Here is a 19,249-nt window from a genome sequence, read left to right on the forward strand (position 1 = left end):
CATTCCGCTATTGTCATTTGACAAGAACCATTTCGCTCACGCAATCAGAAGAGATCGTCGAGAAAGAAGTTTCATGTTCTAGAAAATTTTTTCGAAGTTTAAGATAGAGAAGGCGCCGAACGTATTCTACAAACGTGGACCGAGGCATTTTGAGGTAGAGCAGTCTGTTATTTCTTTGCCACTCTTTGAGGTGTACGACCAGCGTATTCGCCGTGGCTGGGTCAGGCCGAAACATGCGCGCGCGGTACTACAAAAACTTAGTCAAACCTGTTGACGTACCCCCGGAAAGTTTGTTTTCGTTTTCCCAAGTAGGCTACCGTTGGGAAAAAATTGTCATCAGCGACAAGTTGTCGAATGAATCCGATTTGACCCGATTATAACTTCGCGAAACAGGAGAGAAAAATCCCTACGGACAGACAACAAAAGGCTTATTGTCTTAAAAAATTTAAACCATAACAATAGACAAAGCTTGATATGATCCTGCCAGAGAACCGCACGTTATCTGGCAGAGGCTTCTCTCCTTTTCCTCTCCCTTCCCAGCGTCCCCCGCGCGCTTTAATATTTCTCTCCTCCAGGCTCTACTAGTTTAATTTCCCTCTCCCCAGGCTTTCTAAGAAGCCTCTGCGGAGGAGAGAGGTTCTCTTTGAAACCAGCGACAGAGCCAGCTCAAATAAAATGTAACAAAACCCATGTCCTATCAAGTTTCGTACTTCGAACCTGCCCGCTCCCCGAACCACGCGTTGCCACATCACGTGCCTCAGGGAGAAAGCAGACAAAGCATCGAATTCCTGTCTCGCAAAGTCAACTGAATGTAGATGGACAAAACCATCTTAACATTGAAACGCATGGACAAAACCATGCTTACAGCATTATCGTTCGCGGTCCTTTGCAGTTTTCACGTCTAAAATGTTCGAATTAATCTCAGTCAAACGGGCTGGAAAATCTCATGTAAATACAATTATACTTCAACCAGGACTAAAAAGTGAATTTCGGCATGCGAAATCGACGTGATTTTACTGAAAACGCTTTGTGTTGATGTTATTTTCTAAAGTAATTTTAAATGCGCCCTAACCCCTCCTCTCAATCCAGTTAAAATTTCAGCCTAGGCTGAAATTCGCCATGTAATCGGGCCCCTAATGAGCCTCGCAAAGACTTACACGTTCATTGTACGCTAGGGACATTTCTCTATTCCGTTTTAATATCATTGTAATTACAACGACTGACGAAAATCCAGTTGCTTTGGAAAACGAGAATACACACCACTGTGTTTCTTTCTCTCTAACCAAGAAATCTTTTCCTACAAGACATGGGCAAATCGAGGGATATGAACATAAGCAAACATTATGAAACCCATAATGTTATTTATGTCGCGACATGGTGCCCGCGTGATAACCCGTTGAGGTCATCGGTGCTAGGTACCAAGATTGCGTAAAGTCTAACCAATGAGGTGCTAGGGCGGTTCTGACGAGGTTTATAGTCAAAATTCCTCGAAAAAAGCGTCCTTCCTTCCCTTGCCATCAGTGTGTTCATATCAAGGACAGGCAAATGTCGCGACATAAAAATTATTATTATTATTGCTGTTATTATTATTATTATTATTATTATTATTATTATTATTATTATTTTCTTTTTACTGACTTTTCCTTTAGCTTCTGGTGCTTTGCGTTTACCCCTATTCATTAGCCAATCGACCTTCAGAAAACTAGGTTCCTGATATCTTTTTTTTCTGCTATAACAAATGCCATAGGAAACTTGAGATTGAGCATTAACGCCAAGCTTATTAATAACACTGTTTTCTTCAATTCTCGTCACAGTCTAGATTAGAATAAAAGGCATATGATGCTTGTATAATTTTTGAAAGCATTCAAGTTCACTTTCTTAGTACATTTCATTTCTTTTCAGGTTTAACGTTTGATAATGTTTGGAAATAATGACTGCCCTTTCGTTCAGACACTTTACGATGCGGATGCTCCGTAGGAATTTCAGCCCTCTTTAACCAAATGCCTTTAGATGTGAAGTCGTTGTCCCTGAAATTAACAATAAGAAAATGTGCAATAAGGCCTTTTCTACTTTTTTGTTTTAGCCACTGCCTGTATGGCAGTGTATCCTGTTAAGTACTACAGCTTTCAAAGGCGAGACTTTACCGAAACAGAAAATAGCCTGTTGCACGCTTTCAGATAGTGGGAAGCAGCGCGTAGAAAATTGCGATGAGCTCGGGACAAAATGGAACCCGAACATCCACTGAAACAGTTGAGAGAACCAAAGGATAAAGACTAAAAACCGTTCAGTCGCGAAACACGAAATAGGCCTTTTCCGAGTTTCTGTAAAGTACAAAGCTTTTCATGTGAAAATTAATTTCGTTTCCTGGCAAATGAATGAGAACTAATTGTCTTAAAAAAAAAAAAAACGAAAAAAAAAAAAAAATAGGCAGTCTCAGACTGCATGTGTCTACTGCAGTACTGGTATAGAAATGTGATATAAAAGAATTGAAGAAAAGGGAAATAAGACTGAAATGAAAACGAACAGGGAGGAGTGGAAATAGGATAGAGAAAAAAAAAATGGTTGTAAAAATGTTGCACAGAATACTGGTGAGATTGAGATTGAGCTGGTATTGTTTACCACAAACATTTTGTATAAAGAGAACTGTAACTTTATTCTAACATAAACAATATATTATATAATCTTACAACGTGAACCACAACTTTGTACTGAAAGCAATGCAGCAAAGTTCTAAACATAAAGTGCTGAAAGCAAAGTTCTGATCTGAAACGTAGGCATAAAATGCAACAGAAACTATTAATTAATCTCCCGGGGGGGGGGGGTACTCCCCTATATAAGGTATATAGGTATGTGCCGCCCCAAAGGGTATGGTTTTTGAGCCGTTTTGGTCTGAAAACGGGTATAGATTTTGACAATTACGGTCTGAAATCGGGTCGGGTTTTTGGAGCGGGGAACATTTACGAAAGCTTACAAACATATTTTTCTTCTCAGTACGTAACTGGAACGACTTACTGATAGCAAGAAAAAGAAATAGATAAACTATGTCATTCCAGCTTACTTTTACTCCTTGCGTCAACTTCCGTCTGAAAACGGGTATGAATTTTAGAGGTCAGGTCTGAAAACGGGTGTTGAAAATGACATGTTTAGGTCTGAAATAGGGTCGGGATTTGAAGACCCGGGCGGCACACCCCCACCAAGAATTCCGAGGAGTACCCCCCCGGGATTAATCTATACTGAACTTATGAATGGCAAGTATCATTCTTTAACCCTTTGACTCCTGTCGTACGGAAGCCGATAAGGGTCACGAGTTGTCGCTTCCAAGTTGTCGCTTCCGAGTTGTCGCTTCCGAGTTGTCGCTTCCAAGTTGTCGCTTCCGAGTTGTCGCTTCCAAGTTGTCGCTTCCAAGTTGTCGCTTCCGAGTTCTCGCTTCCAAGTTGTCGCTTCCGAGTTGTCGCTTCCGAGTTGTCGCTTCCGAGTTGTCGCTTCCAAGTTGTCGCTTCCAAGTTGTCGCTTCCAAGTTGTCGCTTCCGATGTTGTCGCTTCCGAGTTGTCGCTTCCAAGTTGTCGCTTCCGAGTTGCCAAGAGAGCTTGGGAACTAGTCGGTGGCTGTTGCTTTCGCCGCCGCCATCTCATCCTGGCGGCGTTTTTTGCTTGCAATCTCACATTGCTTGCTGAGAAAGAACAAGCAGTAGAAGAAGAAAACCAGAGCGACGCCAAACGAAAACGAAAAGCTGAAGCAGAAGTCACATCCTCAACAGAGGCCAAAATCAGAAAAAAGAGGAATCCGTAAGAAAACTAAAGAGACATTTGAACAAGAAGACGTGTCCCAAGTCACTCCGTTACAACGTGCGGGCAAACATCCCGCCAGACGAACAATTTAAAAAAGACATTCAGGCGGTTAAGCAAAAACAGGACGAGCAAGGTTTTATTTCTGCCTTAGCCAAGTTTCACTACCGCCGTCTTGAACAACAAAAAATTAATTACAGTCAACCGGATGTCAGTAAAACGCGGGGTCGGGGCCGGGACCGCGGTTAGGGTCGGTGTCGGGGTCTCTTTTTTTTTTTCTTTTCAAAATCACAGGTCATTTGTGGGTCAAATAAAGATTAAAGCCAATATAAAAAAGTTTAGTGTCTAAAGCTTACTAGCTTAGGATAGGTCATCGGTGACAACACTCGATGCAGTTCCGTATTCTGGCGGACATTGGTTCCGTGAATTGACTACCTATTTCCAAGAATGAAATGAACATTCGAATTTCTCTTTGTAATGTCCGACGAGTGAATGGAATGTTGGACATTTCTCTGGAAATCGTTCCGAAAAAGACGCATTAACTGAAAAAAAGATTCAAAATACTTGGGAAACAATTGTTATTCTTGAAATATTCAATTTTGCAGTGTAAAGAAAAATTCATAGCTTTATACCGTCAATAAGCTAGGGAAATTTATACGGGAACTCTGAAATCTCGTTGGCGATTTTCAAAACTGACATGTAAATTTCAAAACTCCGTTCAAATTTCAAAAATATCGTTCACGCGTGACCTGGGTTGACTGTAAGCTTCAGCTGAGAGATAAAACAAAGGCTCGCCGTATCGGCAGTCTGAACGAGAAAGGCTTGTCAAACAAATCCAGAAACAAAACGCCAACGGCGGACATTGTAAAACTGTCAACTCTAGCAGCCAATTTAGAGCAACAGCTCAACAATCTGGATTTGTTTGACTTTGTTTTGACTTTGTTGTTCAAAGCGTCGGTAGTAAGGCAGAAAGGCGGCGGTAAGGCAGAAATAAAACCTTGCTCGGCTTTTTGCTTAACCGCCTGAATGTCTTTTTTAAATTGTTCGTCTGGCGGGATGTTTACCCGCACGTTGTATTAACCTGAGTGACTTGGGACACGTCTTCTTTTCCAAATGTTTCTTTAGTTTTCTTACGGATTCCTCCGTTTTTCTGATTTTGGGCTCCGTTGAGGATGTGACTTCTGCTTCAGATTTTCGTTTTCGTTTGGCATCGCTCTCTTTTTTCTTCTTCTACAGCTTGTACTTTTTCAGCAGGCAATGTGAGTTTGCAAGCAAAAAACACCGCCAGGATGAGGTGGCGGCTGCGAAAGGAAGAGCCATCGACTAGTTCCCAAGCTCTCTTGCCAACTCGGAAGCGACAACTTGGAAGCGACAACTCGGAAGCGACAACTTGGAAGCGACAACTTGGAAGCGACAACTCGGAAGCGACAACTTGGAAGCGACAACTCGGAAGCGACAACTCGGAAGCGACAACTGGGAAGCGACAACTGGGAAGCGACAACTGGGAAGCGACAACTTGGAAGCGACAACTGGGAAGCGACAACTGGGAAGCGACAACTGGGAAGCGACAACTTGGAAGCGACAACTTGGAAGCGAGAACTCGGATGCGACAACTTGGAAGCGACAACTCGGAAGCGACAACTCGGAAGCGACAACTAGGAAGCGACAACTTGGAAGCGACAACTTGGAAAAATATATTACAGGGGGAGGGGGGATTTAATAAACTAGCAAACTAACAAAGTGTAACAAACCTCTTTTAGATTCTTAAATTTTTCCTGACACCCCCACCCCCCTCTCTCACATTGTAATAGAATGATATCCCTCCAGGAATAGAAGCGACAACTTGGAAGCGACAACTTGGAAGCGACAACTTGGAAGCGACAACTCGGAAGCGACAACTCGTGACCCTTATCGGCTTCCGTACCTGTCGTGTTTCCATAGTTTTCACATAAATTAACTTTTTCCTAGAGCGGTTTAAAATGCGCAGTAGATAAATAAATATCGTTGGCTTCCAAAATTAACTGCATATTAAACTGGAATGATTAAACAAATGTTTTCTGACGTAAAATAATATGGTTACCTATTAATCATTTGCCGAAAAACACACTCGAACGCAAAAATTGCTAAAATTCACGGCGTGTTGATGAAGACCTTTGGCATATCAAATTTCAACCCGCTTATGCAAATAGGCCTTATCACGGTTTTCGACGCCATTTTGACGGGTAGGCAAACAGGCTTGAAATAACAGTGTTTGTATGGAAATCCGATGTCAAATAATTTTCATGAAACCTCGCTTCTGAAAAATTCATGAATTGGAAACTTTTGGCACTAGGAAAAGGATTTTAAGAACGAAATTGGAGGGATGTTGCTGTGCCAGGAAGCGTCCAGTCGTGTTTTGAACATTCCATACATTTGTCTGTAAAGCGAACCAGCCGTGAACTGGTACTAAAAATAATTCGCGGGAAAAAATACAGAGAAATGTATGGAAAGTTCAAAACTCGACTGGACGCTTTCTGGCACAGCTACATCCCTCCAATTTTGTTCTTAAAATCCTTTTCCTAATGCCAAAAGTTTCCAATTCATGAATTTTTCAGAAGCGATGTTTTATGAAAATTATTTGACATTGGATTTCCACACAAACACTGTTATTTCAAGCCTGTTTGCCTACCCGTCAAAATGGCGCCGAAAACCGTGATAAGGCCTATTGTCCTTGATTACGCACCTGTCGCTTCTCAAACGCATATATGAATTGACAAAGACACAAAAATCAACAAAAAGCTTTTCCAACAAAACATTTTATTAAAATAAACGATGCATTTGCTATGCGTGCGTGCAAACACGCATGTAAAATTTGAAGACACTCCGTGTTTGTTCAAAGCGATCACTCGCGGTAAATTCGGGCACGTTTGCGATGAAAATTATAGAAGTTACAGAATTCTGATTCAAATCATCACTTAAACTATTTGTAAAAAGCAAATCAACATCGGAAAACATCATTTACCGTATTGTCGCCATTGTCCTGATCCGGAAATACAATCGCTTAGATCTCGGTCAGTCGTGGATTCGATAGGATTCCATTTGGGATTCCTGTGGCATTTACACTCTAAGACTCTTTCACTCTTTCACTCAACCCGATGATATAGTGTCTACGCTTCTCTAGAAGCCGTAGACACAAAAAAACCAAACAAACTAACAAAACACTTTGCACTCAGCCTCGCTTTCATAATGAGGATCAAAGCAACTCGGAAATGGCCTATTAGCTTGAAAGAATCCTCAAAATATGAGTGAGTCACTTTTGTTATTTTGTTCTCTTTATTCTCTCTTTTTTAATTAACTTGTCGGTCACACTATAATTAGTTACACAATGTGAGCATCGGGTTCAAATAAGTACGTCGGTGCCACGAATAAACGCCCGGGAAGTTTATTTCAAAATGAACGACGTTTTGAATCCAGCGTTAATCTGAGCTCGGTGGTTATTCGGGATATTGCGTTCAACGAAGAAAATACGGCGTGCCGTTATGAAGTGCGCCAGAAATAGTGCGAACAGCTGCACCTTTTAGACATGTTAGAAACCGCTCCATAATGGTCTTATTATGGTGTGTTTGTTGGTAACCCTAACCCTAACCCTAACCTAGTTTGGCTGGTTTAAAACTCACGTGACGTCAGCTATTATAACATGCTTTAGAAAAAGTGGCCATTCAATTTCTTTGTGGCCTTTCTTGCACAAATGAAACCAGTCATGTTTAGAACAAGCAAGCAGTTTGCCAAGTAATTACAAGTACATTTATCTACCCCATTGCAATCGAAAACAGTGATTAATTTTGAAAAGAAAGTGTGCTCAGAGCATTTAAATTTAACCAAAAACAAACAAACAGACTAACTTACGTCTTACAAAATCCACAACTCTTTTTACACATCTTCATTAAATAGTCAGAGCTAAATCCAATGGCGGGACCATCACAGTAGCCATTGACTCCATATCCAGGACAGGCAGGGTCATAATCTACACAGGCAGCTGCGTAATATATATGCAATATAATATGCAATATGAGGAAGACATAAATGCCTACAATGGGGATTAACAATATCTGTACAGTCGGACCTCTTTAACAAGGACACTGAAGATACAGAACGGAGTTCCTTAACATGGAGGTATTCATAATAGAAATTACAGATGATATCATTAATATTTTCAATGGACTCTCTTTTTGCGTGCCCGATATGAGAGTGTCCGTCATTATAGACCCGTGCTTAAGAAAAGATTCGTCTGGAGAACTTGAAATCTATATGTTTGTGTGTGTGTCGATGTGGAAGTCATTTTGTTGTTGGCATTGGCCTTTTGGGATATGACCCAAATGCTTGATTAAAAATGTTTTTAAGTTTGAATTTCAATAAGTAAACCATACATAAAATAACAACTGAGTTCCGGGGATTTTTATCTTGTAATATTACTTAATAAATAGTAAATAAGTCTGACCATATCACTTACCGCTGTATAAGAAGGAGCTGTCGTGTACGGTATAGGGATCTGGAGCCACAGGATCTCTCTGGAATGGTATCTCGTAGTTCCAAATATTGGGGGCGGGACTCAGTCTGTGAGGATAGACCGGGATTAGTGATGGGACAAGCGGAAAAGTAGGCCCCATGTTGAGACCGTTCCACTGCATGCTCGGTTGTAACGGACCTTGAAATGAAAAGCGGGACAAAGAGATTGTGATGACGACGGCGATAATGACTAAGAGCTTTTAATTATCCAAGCTCCGAGCTCCGGAGACACGAAACAGGCAGATACGAATAGGTGTGAGAAGATGGCAAAAACGTCGCACTGTGACTGAAACAGACGTGACTAGTTAAGTCTTTTATTGCAAGTTGCATAGATCAACATTAAAAATAAACAAACAAACAAACAAACAAACAAACAAAAGAAAACAAAACAAAACTAAACAAACCAACAACAACATGGCTACCTCGTTTTCTTCTGAATATCGCACGCGTAGGTAACCGGCGTATGCAGCAAACGTTTGGCCTGGGAAATGAAGCTCTTTTGATTGCTGTATGCCCGATTTGTAAAACGCAACTAAATATTTGTCTCGTGAGTATCGTATATATCGTTCGTTGTATCTAATTATTGGGAAGCTACAAACAGCAAGCAGCTTGCTTTACTAACTCCGGTCCATACCACAGCATACAAGCAAACTAGGGTTTCTTACCAAAGGGCTCTTCAGTCCCATTTTTGGCATTAGGACCTACATATAATAAAACAAAAGAAACAAGAAAGTATACATCAAAGGTTTGGTCAGGTAAATTAAGCTCATGATTGCTGTATGCTCACTTTGTAAAAAGTACTGGTGTACTAATACAGCACAGCTAAATATCTGGTATTGTGTCTAATATTGTATCAAAGTATTGGAAAGATGCAGACAGCAAGAAGCTTGTTTCACTAACTCTGGTCTAGATCTATACCGCGAAGTTGCTAAGGTGTATCTATTGATGTCTAAGATTACCTATTATTATTTGAGATGACAAAAATCAAACAAGATCGAAATAAAATAAAAAATAAATAAATAAATAGCAGATGGTACTTGGTTATTGATTTCTTCATAGTAATTAATCGATTAAATTACTTCGTTGATTTCTGGCGATGAAAAGATCGATTGATTGATTGATTGATTGATTGATTGATTGATTGATTTGGTTTGATTGGTTACGATTCTTACCTGTCAAAGTTTGTGTAACATTTTCAACGGGAACTCCTGGTAAGAAAATAAACCAGAAATGCAAATTAATAAACTGTTGACTTTTTGGAAAAGTGAAGAGTGATCATTGACGAAGGAGTCAATTGCTTTTTTTGACTGGTTGACGTTTGACCAGTTCAATGCTTTATTGGCCATAATGCGCATGTAAACATGGTTCAGATGTACTTTTGCATCATTGAATTTGACATATTAAAGAGGAATAGCTAAAACATGACAGATTGGCTGTATTATCTTAGTTTACAATGGCTGAGGTCATGCTATAGAATTAAAGCGAGATTAAGCGTGCTAAACCACTATTACGCTAAAATCACCTTGCGAACGGATAAAGTAACCATCCCTAGACTACGTTTTGAAATAAAACAAGCAATGCCTTCGTAATATATAAACAATGCAAATTGTTCAGTATCTACCTTGAAAATAAATGTAGTTTTGAAATAAGTTTATCTATTATTTAGCTTTCGAAATCCCGTTAAAAACTCTGCTATTAATAAATCACGATCTAGAGGCGAAATCACACTTTAACTCTACAATCCGACAATGAAGATAGGCAACCGTAAAGGGCTCAATTCAGAAAATGACAGCTAGCGTTCAAAGGTTAGCATTGGGAACATCAGTGATTTTTGCCCCATCAACTTGTCTGATACAATGCAATTTTCTGTTGTTTGACTAACCTTGTCTCAGTCGATCGGCCAACTCTCTTCCAGGAGAAGACGGTGGCTTAAGTATTTGCATCAAAACAGAGTTATTACACAGAGGAGGACTTCCAATGTTACAAAGTTCTGCTTTGTTAGCACTGGGACAAGCACCTGCTGCAAGTATCTTCACTCCTAAATTTCTCAGCTCCTTAGCCGGCTCAATGACGTCATCAAGTGAATCACTGCACATTACATGCAAGAGAACAAGTGATGCAGCGCCAGTTCTTCCAGCCTTAGTATATATGTTATTTTTCACCGCCTGGAGAGCTTTCCCTGCCAAGCAGACTCCAGTAGGCTTTGTAATAGACTCCAATACCGCACTAATTTTATTCTTGTCGTAACTGCCGTTGAGATTTATCACAATTTGTGTTTCCGTGGCGTAAATCGCGATAGCCACATGTGTTCTGTTTATGGAGATAGGAAAGCGGTTTAATGTGTCTTTGACAATATCAAGCATTGTCCTGAACAGACTCTCATTCACCGCATCGCTGCCCTCAATCAAGAAAACTAAGTCAACGGGACCCATTCTTTCGTCTTTTGGTTGAGGAATGGAATTATTCGTGCATGGTCTCCTTTCAGTAGACCCTTGGTTTGAGACAGGTCTTGTGGCGTTTTGTAGCTGAGGTTGGCACGGTTGTGATCCTGGTGAAGGCGTAGTAGCTTGAAAGTAAACAGAGATAAGTTGCCCTTAGAAGCTCAAAAGATGCAGTTGATCATAAATTATTGTGCAAAATGAACCTTGAGGTTGCCTTGGCCATGATTAAATTCATAATTAATGAGGCAACATGTTGGTAGGGGTCCTAATTTTTTTCAGGCTTTCTTTTAGCATGCAGATGCTAAAGTTGCGTACATAATTTATAATTCTCAACTAATTGATCCCAATTACTGTAAAGAAAACTTACAGTTTCATTGAACTTTCTAGCAATAACATACAATTACATTGGTCAGTCTGGTAATATTGATCTGATCTTACTCATGTAGGCAGGTTTGAGAAGCCAGAACCACTCTTTCTCAATAAAAACGTAAAAAATTCCGTCACTTGACATAGTCCTTTTAGTTGTAAAATAGTGAAAATTTTGCTTCATTAGATTTTTTTTAAGAACTACTGGACATACCCTGTCAAGTCTTAACTCTTGTGATGGATCCTCTTTTGAGAGCTTATCGCCTGTTAATCGATTCCAGTTCCTAGAAATAACCTTACAGTTTCATAGAAAATGGACTCGGCTTTCTTGCAATTACATGCAATTATATTGTCTAGTATGGTAATATTTATCCGATTTAAATTTCCTTACCTAGCACAATAATTTAACTTGCCTTCTAAGAGACTTACCATTATAATTCTTGCATCCTTCACTTGGAGGGGAACAAACCAGCTTTCGGCCGATTTGGACGACTATACATTTTTGGACAAAAGGAAAAAAAAAATAAAAAGAACACAGTATCTACCATAAGGCATAACTAACAACCTCGTCTCACGTCGAAAGGAAGCACGTAATTAATGCACCGTTTATCTACATACCACTATCTAACTTTTCCAGTATAGCCTGCTTTGTGGAGCCAGAGGTTGGAAATCCCGGACTTGATATCCAAAATTCTGACACAGGATCACTTGCCATAACCATAGCATTGGATTCGTTGATCATATTATCAAGAGCAGTGATGTACTCTAGTACCCCTGCTTCGTGAAGTTCTTTTGAAGGCTTTGACATGTCGTCATCTGATTTCCCAGCCAAAAGAACAATCAAGATTTGTGGAACACCTGTAAGCCCTTTTGCCTTAAAAAGAGCGCTGGTGGTTACTAGTCCCTCTCCGAATGTGCAAAGACCTTTAGGCTGGATATGGGCTGATTTCAGTGCGCTAAGGTCAGCTGGTAAATTCGTGAAATCTTGGAGAAGTCTGGCGCCGTTAGACACTGAGATAATTGCAATACGCGCGTTCTGGAGAGCCACTGGGGCAGACTGAAGCAGACTTCTCAGAAGATCCAGCTGTTGAATAAAACTGTTGCTGGGATTATTTCGGCAACTGCTTATAATGAAAGCAATGTCCACTCTTAAATCTGTCAAGAGAAAGATAACTCATATGTTAAGACGCTATGACTGGTAATGAGGGCATATACCCAATTAGTTCAAGACGATAGTAAGAACGACAGCAATAACCACAGCGACAACACCATGACCACCCTACAAGAAAGGACTAAAGCTACTACCAGGATGCTATGCCAATGAACTGTGTTAAGGACGATGCCTCCTATTACTATTACGCATATGTTCTGCGCGTCTCGGGATGGTTCGGTAAATTATAATTCCTTGACGACCTGGAAAAGCAGGTGTTAGTAAGTCCCAAAATAGAACGAAAAGTAATCAAAAGCACTAAAAATGCATCAATATTAGCTGAAATAATAAACGTTACTGTAATTTTTATTCATTTTAAAATAATATTTTCCATTTGGATTCCAAGAGCCCCTTAAAAGATCTGTCTTTCTCACATAGTCATAAATCGCGCAAAAAATACCACTTTCCTCTCCTCAAACTGTGAAAAGACTGGTACGAGAACGTATGGGATTATTTTTTGGCATTTTCTCGGGAAAGCATAGCTATCGTTAAATAGTATTCATCTAAAAGGCTATTTCCTATACAGCTCACTTACTCGTCAGCGTGATTTCCATCCGTCTAAACAAACGATCCCATCATTCTTCACTCGTACCAGTCTCCACGTAGTTTCTGGAGTGGAGAATTCGGCACCATCCCGAAATTGTTCCTTTTATACGTTTTTCTCTTTCTGGGTGTTAGAAACTAGGATGGATGTAGCTAAATCTAGAACAAAGCACTTACGAGGATATAAGGCAACTGCAGTCGCTGCCCCGAGATTATTGAACAGTCTTCTTAACCGAAGAACTTAAAGCATGGATATTTGTAAAAGTCAGTCAAAATGTATCTGTTAAATTTAACCCTACAATGAATATTTGTAATATTTATAGTTAGTATATACCACACAAGTGAATAGTACTTTTCACGCGCGCTGATTGGCTAGCTCGGAGGTGATTAGCCAAGTACTATTCACCTCCGAGCAGCCGAAGAGAAACAAGATGGCTACCCGTTTCGTCACTGTTACTTAAGAGGAAATTATTTCGATAAACCAGGCGGCTGTTAAAAAAGTACATAAATGGCGACAAAGTTTGGCTTGACGGCATTAAATGGTAACTTATTTTATCTTTTCAACCTCGTATTTTAAGGCGAAAATTGAAAATACAGTCCCTTGTTTACTGCCAAGCACTAAAATTACAATGAAAACAATGAAACATCTAATGTTTTCAGCATGGCTTTAACAACAAGACGAATTTCACAGAAAAATTGAAGAAATGACACCATAGGAACTAAACAACTGTCTCCAAAAGTTTTATTTGTCTGCAAAAAAAAGCGAGACGGAACTTTCTACAAAAAGAAATCGTTTACCGCGTGGCGCGCAAGATTTTAAAATTTCATACCATTTGTCGGTATATTGTCAGAAGTAAAATTTTGTTTTTGGTCCACTAGTTATTCAAGTTGTGTGGTATATACTAAAACTTCGCGGCTCGGTAAATATCCATCACTCTTCACATCCACTTCGGTGAATAATTGTCAACTATATAATTTAAAAAGATTGGCAGACTGATAATTGATGTTCGATTTTGAAAGGTATTGTAACATTGAAAAGCGTTATGGACACTTCGTGGATAAGAGCTATATAAGTTAATTATCGTTGTCGTTATCATTAAATAAAATACCTTACCTCTTGGTTGAGCAGAGCGAAGAGAACGAGACTTTTGAACAGAAACAACTACAAAGATAAAAATAAGTTAATGGTGAATTGAATTCATTTCTTCTAAAAGTAAAATTTACTCCTTTTAAAATTGTTAGTGGGTGAAAAGAAATCAATTTTAGTATATTTAAACGTGACAGTTAGGACGCCATTCCAGTTGCATTAAAGCAAAACAACCAACCTTTCTTGATTTTGTCCGCCATTTTCTGTGCAACCAAATGAACTTCTGGGAAAGTTTCACTGATGAGCACGTATTCAGAATGAGGCTCGCAAGAAGCCTGGTTCAATGTCTGCGGACTGTAGCCGGAGGTGAGACCTAGGGCGAACATCAATATGCACGCCATTTTGAGTTCACTTGCAGCTTCCTCGATGCCATCATTGGGTTTTCCAGTCATAATGGTTATCAACACGCGAGGAACATTTTGTCTTGAATCTGAATCAAAAATCTTCCTTTTCACTTCACGGAGGGCGTTGTCAGCTTTGCCAAGACCAGGGAGGTATGGCACGCCATCCACGGCTTCGTCCATACTCTGGTGATTATAGTGTTCGTTCAGGTTGAAAATGATTCGCGTTTCTCCGGCATAGACTGCCAGCGCCACATGGGTACCATTCTGTGAAACTGGGAAGTCGTAGTAGATTGATTTAACTAATTCCTTTATCTGCTGAAAGTCTTCGGGCTTCGTGCTTTCACTTCCCTCGACAAGCATTACCAGATCAATTGTAGCTGTAGGAAAAAAATGAAACAAAGTTAATTTCATGTCTTTAAACTCGGCAGTAAACGTTGTCATTCGATCAACTAGGAAAGGTGTGATGTTTTTGTTTGTTTGTTTGCATTGTTGTTCATTGTTTTTATCAGTTTCCTTTTACGATTTAGAGATTGGTAAGCCTGAGCTCGAGCTAAAAATTAATGGTTGGCGAGACAATTAATACTTTTAACCTACGTCAAACTGATCAAGACAAGGCCAGTTTAGGTGGTCTTGTTCAAAGTAATTCCAGCGTGAGCAGTAACTAAAGAAAGGAGCGCACTTGTCCGTAAGAGGGTCTGAGAACGTTTTTAGTGCGGCGATATTTATGCCCCTTGGTCACAATTTATGTCACAATTCTCACCTCCTTTTTCTTGTAATTTCAGTGGTTTGGGAGTTTGCTTGTCATCTATGAGCAAGTAATGAGAAGAAAATTCAGAAAAAAAGTTAAAGCATTAAAGCACGCTCTTGGCAAGACAAATTGCTCTTTGCATTCAAATTACTTGGAAATGTACAGACTTAACAGTAAATTAAACGCAATGTCAAAGTTCAATCCAAGTATAGGACAAATACATCAAAATGATTATATACAATTTATTTAATCATTATCGAAGAGAGATATTTTGATTCTTCTTCCCAAGCCGTTGCTACAAAAATTTCATCATTGTCATTAAAAGTATCATTACCGTATTGCACTTTAGCAATTTGCAGCTTGTCCACAAGTGTCCTTGCTCCTCTCGGCAAGTTGTCGAGACCGTCCACCACTATGTGTTTGTTAGCAGGTGCTGTTGCCAGCTGGGCTAATTCAATGACGTTCACCCTGTTTCCAACACCGAAGCAAAATATCTCAACACCGCTGTCCCTTAGTCGCCTAACGGGATCAGAGATGTCATCATACGATTTACCGCTGACAAGTAATACCAAGACTTGTCTCACTCCTTTTCTTGTGCTCTTACTATAGAGCGTTTCCTTGGCAACTGCAAGGCTTCGACCTATATTCAAATCTTGTGGAGTTGCTGGATACTCAACACTGTTTATTGCCATGTCGAGGCTCTGCTCATCGAAGTATTTATCAAAGCTAAAAATGATCTCAGGATTAGAGGAAATCACTCCAAGTGCAACATGGACATCTTCAGGTGCAATGGGAAAGGCGCTGTAGATATATCTTATAATCTTCATGTACTGCTTGAACTCTGTGTCCAATACGTGTCTAGATCCATCAACCATAAATCCAAGATCAACTTGGACTGCTGTAATTGAAAATATTTATAATATTTAGGTGTCCCTTTGGTTCCTCTAGCCTAGTTCTGTACACCTTTATGATCAAAACGTAAATTAACAAATCTTTTGATTTTGAATTAATTTACAGAAGGTAGAATTACGCCAATCACACAATTTTTCACAAACGCATAGGACTCCTATTAAAGTAGTGTAATTTTCAAGAGTAAAATTCCAAATCAAAGAAACACTTCTTGACATACCATCAAACAAGACGACGAAGTGCGTTCACGTCCGTCTAATTGTTATATATTTATCTAATCTTCTCCCAAAATTAAATCTCTGACTCTTTCTTGTCATTAAAATCTCCTTGCTCAAGTGCCACAGTTTACCTTTCTCTCTTAGATACTAGTTTCAAATAGAATGTTTCTGATAGCTTTCTTAATTATATATTTTGTTCTTTTATATTAGTTTTTTTTAGCCCTGTATTGCCATTCGTTCATTTTTATATATCTTATTGTAAATCAAACGTAATTCAGCCTGTGGCTGCAAGGTTTTTGATTAATGAACTATCTATCTATCTTCCTATCTAGCTGCTGGGGTTTACTTTTTTTAATACCTACAGTAACATAAAAGACAACGAATGATAGTAATCATCGTAATAATGCAGACAAAAACATTACAATAACAGTAACAGCGACAATGAAAATGATGACGATGATAATAATAATAATAATAATAATAATAATAATAATAATAATAATAATAATAATAATAATAATTTCTGTTGTTGTCGACGTTATTACCTTTCAATAGCCTCAGGAAAAGTACCTACCTCTTTTTATTCTCGACGCCAAATTCTCCCCAGCGGTTTCTCTGTGCGATATGCTAGCTACCATCACGTGATCCGTGGATGGAGAAGTCGCTATAATATTTAGCTGTTTTCTGTCTACGTTATTTCCAACACCAACACAAAATATCGTGGTATTAAGCTCTTTCAAGTCCGCTGATGGTCTTGTTACGTCATCTGTGGACTTTCCTCCGGTGAAAACAACAAGGACTTTTGGAGTCTTTGGACGATTGTTGCCTTGAAAAAGCTGCATTTTCGCCGCTGCAAGACCTTGTCCAAGTACGTTTGATCCAGGGGAGATCAATATTTGATCAACTGCGGTATCTAAAGGCTGTCGTGTTTTGTATTGGTCCAGGGAAATTGCCACCCGAGTGCGGCTACCGTATGTCACAATTCCTACCCGCGTTTTGTCTTTGCTGATTACAAAAGATGCATAGGTTGATTTCACGGAGTTCAACACGTTGACATAATGATCAGGTCTAAAATTTCCGGAATTGGTATCCAGTAGAAATCCCAAGTCCATTTTAATATCTAAGAGAAAAAGTGTCACAAAAGTCTGTTATATTTGCTGCTGATTCAGATTCCAAGCTACTGACGAAACTGGCGGAGAGCCCACAATTCAGTATAATTCTTAACATATTCATGAAGTAGTTCGGATTTTCTACCATGCACTGAGCTACAGAAAACTCGGAGGAGATTAAACTTGGCTCATGTGACAAACATTCTGCATACCTGTATTTCTAGGATGTGAATGTCAATAGATGGATATGTGTAAAAAAGGAAAAAAAGAATACGAAAAAAGCCTGGTGCTGGTAAATGATAGAGGTCACCTCGCCATACATTAACCACACAATTAATTGTAAATATATTAGAAAGAAAGGCAAATAAACTTCAAACTTCAAATTTCAGATATATTTTTAATTACATAATGTGTTATGACTAATCTAAGATCAACGTCATCACCAACCTGTCGGTCCGAAATGAGCTACCGGCTCTGTGATAACTGAAATTGACAAGATAAATTATTAGCTCGATGAAGGACTTTTGGCTGCGCATGCACCAAAACAAGTTAAAACGTGAGATGCATTTCAGTCGTCCTGGTCCTCCTAAGCGCGCATAACAAAAGCAGGGTAACGAAAAATGCTGTCGATATAATTACAAACAATCCATTCCATATAAAACTTTTTTCATCATGGTTACATTTTTTTGTTCTTGTTGTTTAAAAGCTAAGAGAAATAGACTTAAAATACTTGCAGAGAGAATAGAAAGTAAATGGATATGATAATAGATACAGCTGATATTGAAATAAAACTGATATTAGAAGGTGATTTCAAACTATATAAAGAAGCTGAAAATAAAGAAAAAGAAAGAATATAAACACAATGAAGTGTAACAATTGCATACTTGCACTTTACGGGTCTATAATTATTTAAGCCAAAGCTTAGCTTTAGAGAAAAATTCATCTGACTACATGTATCAGCATGAATTCCTTCTACCAAAATCTTGAAATCTAAGAGAAAAAATATATTCTCTAATAAAAATTGCGGTAAGATCATGAGTGATGCAATTTAAGTTAAATTAATTTTCTTGAGAAAGTAAATTTCCTCGACAATTCGATACTTATTTCCTAATTCAGTCAATCAAACTCTAACACGCCCGATAAGAGCAGACGCCATCTGCTGCTCTGTTTCCCGGCGTAGGCTCTCGCAGGCAAATCAAACTCAACCTTTAGTTACACTGTAAATTCAAAAGATCTGTTTCAGCCCCAAAGTGCCGTTTCAGCTCTATGGCCCCTGGAGCTGATTTGACTCTTCGTGGGTCCATTTTGTCAACTGGGTCCATTTCGACCCCAATAAAAACCGTTTTAGCCCCACCAAAAACCGATTTGGCCCACAGTGGAAAATAATTCGGCCCCTGGGTGCGTATCGGCCCGTATCACTAGAGCTATTTTGTCTCAAATTAGTCGAACCATTTCGTTCAAGTCTAGTTAGCTCCAATGTAGGGCCGTCTCGGCTCCTATTAATGGAGGCGTTTAGACATCGAAGAACATAGCCAATTTGTTACAGCGCAAAATGGCCCCAATCACTTGAGCCATTTTGACTCCGAATGGTATAGCCATTTCCAATCAAGCCAAGATGGGTCCAAATTAGGGTCTATATACTGAATTTTAACGTACAGCAAAAGGGTGACAAGGAGAATTTTGTGGGAAAATTTACTTTATAATTTCTATTTTCTGGTGCATGATTACCGTTGTCCAATAAAATCCCGCGTTTTGTCCAGTTGTGGCGAAAAGGCTGCATTTGCTTACTATTGAGTCCTTTTCATTCGCCGAACCGAGCTTATTCTGGAAGCTTGCAGTAGTTCATTTCAGTCACTGTGATTATTTTCTGACCGCTTTACGAT

General features: G+C 39.2%; 1 protein-coding gene across 1 annotated transcript in view; it reads right to left on the reverse strand.

Annotated features, from left to right (window-relative positions):
• Positions 1-1,574: 1,574 nt before the first annotated feature.
• The window catches only part of LOC146474445 (collagen alpha-3(VI) chain-like), a 33,033-nt gene continuing 15,358 nt past the window's right edge, over positions 1,575-19,249 (reverse strand). The window contains exons 9-22 of the mRNA XM_085117044.1: positions 17,814-17,849; positions 16,832-17,377; positions 15,465-16,028; positions 15,143-15,187; positions 14,217-14,759; positions 14,006-14,053; positions 11,757-12,293; positions 11,568-11,630; positions 10,214-10,897; positions 9,504-9,539; positions 8,997-9,032; positions 8,276-8,470; positions 7,672-7,801; positions 1,575-2,027 (exon numbers count right to left, since the gene is read on the reverse strand). Coding sequence (XP_084973170.1) covers positions 1,889-2,027; positions 7,672-7,801; positions 8,276-8,470; positions 8,997-9,032; positions 9,504-9,539; positions 10,214-10,897; positions 11,568-11,630; positions 11,757-12,293; positions 14,006-14,053; positions 14,217-14,759; positions 15,143-15,187; positions 15,465-16,028; positions 16,832-17,377; positions 17,814-17,849 — 3,602 coding nt within the window. The 3' untranslated portion in view covers positions 1,575-1,888. The remainder of the gene's footprint in view (positions 2,028-7,671; positions 7,802-8,275; positions 8,471-8,996; positions 9,033-9,503; positions 9,540-10,213; positions 10,898-11,567; positions 11,631-11,756; positions 12,294-14,005; positions 14,054-14,216; positions 14,760-15,142; positions 15,188-15,464; positions 16,029-16,831; positions 17,378-17,813; positions 17,850-19,249) is intronic.

The sequence above is a fragment of the Pavona decussata genome, unplaced genomic scaffold, assembly GCF_977016875.1.
Source record: "Pavona decussata unplaced genomic scaffold, jaPavDecu1.1 SCAFFOLD_89, whole genome shotgun sequence".
Taxonomy (NCBI): domain Eukaryota; kingdom Metazoa; phylum Cnidaria; class Anthozoa; order Scleractinia; family Agariciidae; genus Pavona; species Pavona decussata.